Here is a 6,973-nt window from a genome sequence, read left to right on the forward strand (position 1 = left end):
TCCAAATACATAAATAGTTAAAATGTCATGATGTCACAGTCATGGGAGACCATTTATTAGCAGTTCACTGCTACTTCCTCATGCACTATTATGGATTGTCTTGCTCTTTTTAATGCTGACAGATGACTTGCATGCCTTTTCTATGTACTTCTAACTGTTCCTATTTTAACATGAAAAACATGTTCTCTAAAGGGAGATATAGAAACCAGTAGTTTAACATTAGACAAAATAGTCCATCAGTCCATTAAGTAGGACTGGGATGGAAGCAGATTCTATGTTTATGAATAATACCAATAACATGATGCAGTAGTGCGAATCTGAGCTCGATCTTAACTTGTGTGGGCAGTTTTTCTAAACAATGGGCATAGATCTCAGCAAATCGACGGCATAAAAGGACTATGACAGACTAAACTTTTGTGTTTTGTTCTTTAACCTAAGGTGCAACCCTGTGTGTAATTTGCCAAGACAGGAGTTCTTTGCGTCAAACTATAGTCCGTTTGGAGCTGGAAGATGAATGGCAATTTCGCCTTAGAGATGAATTTCAAACTGCTAACAGCAGTGACGATAAACCACTCTATTTTCTTACTGGACGCCATATATAAGGAAACAAAATGGCAAAAGAAGAGAGAAGAGCCTGACCAAGTTTTATCGAGTCGTTTTCCTTATTTCTTTTAAAGTACAATCACTGTGGAGCAAAGTGCAACCAATATGAGTCTTCACTACATTAAGGATCTCCCAAAATTCTAATGCCATCTTTACATGTATTTCTGTTCTTATGTGATTGAAAGAACAAACTGATTCAAGTTAATTCCTAATGGGGCACTGTTACAGAAGCTAACACAGAGGTCGTGACCCATGGTGTGGAGAACAACATTTTGGCAGATGATGAACTCTCCTGGTCTCTTTGTACTATGCTAAACAGGAGAAAAATGACATTTGGCATCAATCAGCTTGAATGTGTTACATGAAATTCACATTGAGCATGTGGAATTATTTGAAGATAATATGCTGAGGAATGCTGTCCATTTCTCTTCATATCTGTACTTTTGGTACGGTGTAACTCAGGGGTTTGAAATGACAAACATAGATGTTTGTGTTTAAAAGAGTAATCTTTGTTCACTTTCTGTTCAGTGTTAGTTTGAGGTTTGTAATTTTATATATATTGACACTGTTTTGGCAAAATTTCCACAGAAGATAAAAAAAAGTTTACTACATAAGCCTGAACAAATGAATGAATATTTGGCAGGCACCGTGCACACATGCAGGTTTGTTGACAAATGCTTATTTCACCCACTTGGGTTTCAATTATTGGCCTGAATCCACAGATTCACATATTCAGATAATCCACATTTGGGAGGAAAGCATTGTTGAACTTTAGTTTCTCTCAGTGAGAGAGATCAATTTTCCCCTTTTTGTTACAGATATGAAATTGAATTCCACAACAAACTGAACACCATACAGATATCTGTTTCTGTACATGGATCAACCTGCCTAAATATGCATAATCTCCTCAGTGTATTTACATTTCACCAAAATTATTCCAGCCCTTAGTACTAGCAGAGATGTCTTAAAGTTATCGGTCTTCTTAGGTGGTTTTATAGAGGAGAAATTTTCTGAATTCTTTTTGCAGTGTGTACCTTTCATTTGCATCAACATTCTCTGTTTCTCAGAACAGATAATGTTGTTTTGAAATTGATGGAGCAGCTCCTATCTCATGGGAAAAAATGGACTACAGTTCAAATCAAGCCTGAAGCAATGACAGTTAAAAATCGTTGGAAATCAATTCTGTGTGAATTGTTGGCCCTTTTAAGTGCTAGTGCTCAATCCATTTGAAAATAGCTCAGCACCTCTGGATGGAAATGTTTACTGGGCTCAGTAGGTTTTTGCTTTTTCCATCTTCTACCCATTGCCACCAACATGTTCTTATGGGCGTTTATAGACAACGTGGCATTGGAGGGAATGGTCTGGAGCACAAGTAAATTGCATTGTATACAGAGGTAACACTCAATGGTCATGTCAAAATCATACAGAGACCCCTTGCAGTGCCATCTTACAAGACCTGCACATGTTTGCATGGGTGCAAGTGTGGGGGAATGGACAAAACATTGATCTCAGTGAGACTCTTTTGCATGTAAGCAGCATGCTTATGTTCCACCAAGTCAAGGGCTTGAATTTTATTTGCATCATAGAAATACAAGTAGGTAACCTGCAAGGACTTACTTACTCATTTCCCCCTTTAAAATGCTCCCACTATTTCCTCCATCTCTCCCTCAGCAGCCCCCAAAGCATCTGCCTTATTTCTGCTTCTTTCCCTTCCACCCATTTACCTGCTCTTCCATTGTTAGTGTGCCCTTCTTCTCTCCCCGTGACAGCCTCTCCCTTGGAAAATGTCTGGCCAACTTTTTGGTAGTGAGTTTTCCTCCATTAGGGGACATGATAGGGAAGGGAACAGGGTATTATCCAGAGCTATTTTTGCTTCCCAATCCAGACTCTCCCAGCTTTGCTTTACAGAAACCAAAGCTTGGGAGGCTAGAAAATATTGTGTGGTTGCTTAGTAACTCCCAAAATGGCCACTGATATCTCAGAACCTAGTTTCAGTAGACATTTTTTCTTAAAGTTAGGGGTGGGGTTTTTTTTTCTTCTAATATTTTGGGGTGTACTAATCTAAGTACAATCAGGCCTTCATACTACAGTTGATATTTAGGTTGTGTGCACTCGCTTCGTACCACCTGCTATTGATCAGATCTTTCCAGCTTCCCTTATGTTTATCCTATTCTTTATTAATAGTTCTTCCTTACATTACGTACACACTATTTTGTTCTTCTACAAATATTTAAAGTGTACAGGCTGTTTCAAAAGAGGAAAGTTGTTATTCATCCAGTCTATTGCATTTATTATGATCTACACATAAATTGTATGCCTGCAACTTAAGCACCTGCCAAAACTGCATTTTAGAACAAAGTGTTAATCATGCAACTGTTTTAGTTTCTGAAAGAGCTGTTTACAAATAATGAGAAACATAATATATTGATTGAAGTTGAAAAGGAAAATAATGATTTTCATACCTGTTGGTTTAATTATAGCTTAAGTATAATGCTGTAAATGTAGCATATTTCAAATGAACAATTGTTTACTTTAATGTAGGTTATTCGGGTTTTTTGGTGCCCGTACAGAATCTGCCTTATACTTTAAAGAATACCTTAATTTTTATTTGGTAGAAGCTTTTGAAAGAGCTGCAGTTAGGAGTGATAAGGCATTGGTGTTCACTGTGCAGCCTACAAGATGCATGATGAATACCGGTGTTCCAGGGATAACTAGGGTTTTTTTTCTGATTGATACCTGCATTAACATGATTTTAATCTGTGAAAGTTTCCAAAGAATTGCCATTTTATTGCAGATATAAAGCTTTCAAAATCTTGTATATTTGATGTTTGCACTAAGTTCTTAAAATTTCAGGTGCTGAGACTTACAGACCCTTGGCAAAAAGGTACAAAATAGTTATAGGCTATGTCCTAAGGTCCTTTTCACACAATCAGGGGTTTGTGGAGCTAACTTTGTAGCAGTTGCACATCTTCCCTCAAGTGAATACTTTTGAATCAGTTTTTGAGCAGGCACTGTATGCATCTTCTAAGTTGTGCATTTTTGCTTTTTGTAAATATGTGGTTGCAGGTATAGCATAAGCATCACTGTAAGCTGTGATCTGATTTCTGAAAGAAAGCTGCACAATTCCTTTACTTAGTCCTTACCCCTTACTTGATGGACCATTTTGTGAGCTGCTCATGTATGTATTATATAGCTGAGTGGGTGAGTGCAAGTTTTGCAACAGAATGTGCCAGGTTCTACTGCTGGCATCCCTAACTGAAGAATTTTAACTAGCAGCTGTTGAGAAATTTTCTGAAATCCTGGACACAACTAGCAGTTAGAGTAGACAGCACTGAGCTGGATGGACCAACTGTTTCACTTGGTATAATTTATTTATTTAGAAGAGTTTGAAGAAGAGGAGTTTGGATTTATATCCCCCCCTTTCTCTCCTGTATGGAGAATCAAAGGAGCTTACAATCTCCTTTCCCTTCCCCCCTCACAATACCCTGTGAGGTAGGTGGGGCTGAGAGAGCTTCGAAGAACTGTGACTAGCCCAAGGTCACCCAACTGGCATGTGTTGGAGTGCAAAAGCTAATCTGGTTCATCAGATAAGCCCCCACAGCTCAAGTGGCAGAACAGGGAATCAAACCTGGTTCTCCAGATTAGAGGACACCTGCTCTTAACCACTACACCATGCTGGCTTACTTCATTTATACCCTGTCTTTCTTCCCAGTGGTGACCTAAAGTGGTTTGCATCTCTCCTCCGTTTTATCTTCAGAACCACACTGAGAGGAACATTAGGCTAAGAATGTGTGACTAGCCCAAGGTCACCCAGAAAGCTTCCATGGCAGAGTGAGATCTGAACCTGGATTTCCCAGATCATAGTTTGAAGTTCAAACCACTGCACCTCAGCTTCAGATGTTCATACTGCTTTTAATAAAAAAAAGTTACTTGGCAGGTTTCAATTAGTACACTTCATGTTGACAGATTTGTGGGGGTATGTACCTTTTCAGCAAAGAACACTGCTGACTTTTATATGATTGTGTGGAAAAGCCTTAGGCATATCTGCCTCTTATATCAGACTAGATCAATTTAAAACAACTCACTGAGGCAAAAATGAGCTTTGGGTGACTATCAAATGAAGTCTCTAGTAAAGTCTCAACGAAGTCAGAAGGGTCCATGTGTTATAACTACCCAGTTCACTGATATGATATGAGACAGGATAGAATGCGATAATACCAAACTGATATCTTTTTATTATTTTGATTACAGGTCTTGCAAGCAACGCAATGACATGAATGTATTAAACAGGCCGGCATTATTTTACCTGTAGACTTGTTCTTGAAGAGATCACAGGTTAATATTGAATGTAATCTATAATTAGAATCAGATCACTTGTATGTCTGTAAGTTATGCTTTGCTTTTCGTGACCTCTGAGAAAGGGTTCAGTGTTGCTTTCTTAGGACTGCTTCTCATTTGACCATCTTCTTACACACAAAACTGTTCTCTCCAGGAAAGGCATGCAAATGGCATAAATCACTGATGTCATCACACGGGCATCTGCTTTATTACAGGCACAACTGGCTGCAGCTTCCCCAAGTGTGTACGCATATCAAATACATGTGCAGCCTTCCTGTGTGAGGCCTTCTTCTCAGCAGTGAGATGCTCTTCATGTAGGAAGGGCATCAGGTTTTAAGCAGTCCTTAATGTGAAAATTCTCTTAACCAAAACTTGGTGAATTTAGCTTCACTAGTCAGTCTACCTCACATTTTATTGTTTGAACTGAAAATGTCTGCAATTGTGGCTATAGTATGTTTATAATGTCCTTTCATTAAATTCAGTTAATGTTATCACAAGAGTCTAGTTTGTGTTTTAAGGAGTTCTGAAATACCGCTCTCCAACCTGTATATGCTGGCAGAACATCAGTTATGTTATGCTAACCGTGTTGTTACATATGGTTTTAAATATTACAGCTACAAGCATCCCAAACTTCAATACAATTAAATGGAATGGAATGGGATTGAAGATGAAAATGAAGATGAAAATGGTGTTCAATTCAAATAAGGACCCTTTCATTCCAATGGGACAGCCCATGTATTCCATTGTATACAACTGAGCATATGAGCATACAATTGTCATATAAGGCTGCTGCTTATCAATATATCTAATACTCAACATGGACCCACCTACAACTACTGAAATCCACAGATCAAAGCCATAGAGAGAAAAAGGAGATCTTTCCAAAGCTTGGGTAGCCCCTGTATTTGCAGAAAAATTAAGAGTTTTAAAAGGGCAGAAGATTTTAATCCTGGGGCAGGTAGAGCGGCAGGAGCTGCAGTTGCCTCACTGCCACATTAACTGCAGTGGGGCTACAATGCAGAAAGCTTGGGGCGGAGTGAAAGAAACCACCGCATGAACTGTGGGGGCAGGGGCAAGGCACACGGACAAAGGAGAGGCCAGCCAGTAGGGAAGAGGATGGGACTGTTCCCATCCAAGTCTTCTGGGTCTCCCACTTGTAATATACATATATTTAAGCTATTATTAAGGTCATCTCTTCATATTTTAAAAAATAATCTGTCCTTCATGCATATTAAGCTGTTGTAACATGAGCGGCCATTTACATGCTTAAAAAATCCCTTCAGTTTGAAGTGGCAACATCCAGTGCTAAACATGCCTCATGGCTGTTGCTGGTTTGATATATTTCATATAACCAGGTTAAGCAATTCTGTCAAAGTTCCTGGAAGTTACGCAGCAATGTCAGTACACCGCAGTCTTGCCAAATACAGAACACTGGCGGTCACATCTCTTAGATGATTAATAGTGACTATGTGTACAGTACTGTGGAATAAAACAATCAATCAATACTCACATTTTTACAGAACTCAGAATTGTTCAGGAAGGTTATGTAAAAGATGCAGCCCTACCCAAGGATGGCCTCCTTTTTTTACTGTCTTGCCTCCCATTAGTTCTTGGACACTTTAATATGCAACTTATCCCTGAAATCTGCCTCCATCCCTGAAGACTGGAAGATGGCCAATGTCACACCAATCTTTAAGAAAGGGTCTAGGGGGGACCCAGGAAATTACAGGCCAGTCAGTTTGACATCTGTTCCTGGTAAATTAGTAGAATCTATCATTAAAGATAAAATTATAAAACATGTAGAAAAGCAAGACCTGCTGAGGAAGAGACAGCATGGCTTTTGCAGAGGCAAGTCCTGTCTTATAAACTCACTAGAGTTTTTTGAGGGTGTAAACAGGCATGTGGATAAGGGGGAACCAGTGGACATTGTCTACTTGGATTTCCAAAAGGCTTTTGACAAAGTTCCTCACCAGAGACTGTTGAGAAAACTCAGCAATGAAGGAAAAAGAGGGGAAGTCCTCCTATGGATTAA

The 6,973-nt window shown here is 39.1% G+C and overlaps 1 protein-coding gene across 1 annotated transcript in view; it reads left to right on the forward strand.

Annotated features, from left to right (window-relative positions):
* Nucleotides 1–3,487, forward strand: part of GREB1L (GREB1 like retinoic acid receptor coactivator) — a 175,624-nt gene extending 172,137 nt beyond the window's left edge. Inside the window, exon 28 of the mRNA XM_048508536.1 lies at nt 439–3,487. Coding sequence (XP_048364493.1) covers nt 439–602 — 164 coding nt within the window. The 3' untranslated portion in view covers nt 603–3,487. The remainder of the gene's footprint in view (nt 1–438) is intronic.
* The last annotated feature ends 3,486 nt before the right edge of the window (nt 3,488–6,973 follow it).

This window comes from Sphaerodactylus townsendi, linkage group LG09, assembly GCF_021028975.2.
Source record: "Sphaerodactylus townsendi isolate TG3544 linkage group LG09, MPM_Stown_v2.3, whole genome shotgun sequence".
Classification (NCBI taxonomy): domain Eukaryota; kingdom Metazoa; phylum Chordata; class Lepidosauria; order Squamata; family Sphaerodactylidae; genus Sphaerodactylus; species Sphaerodactylus townsendi.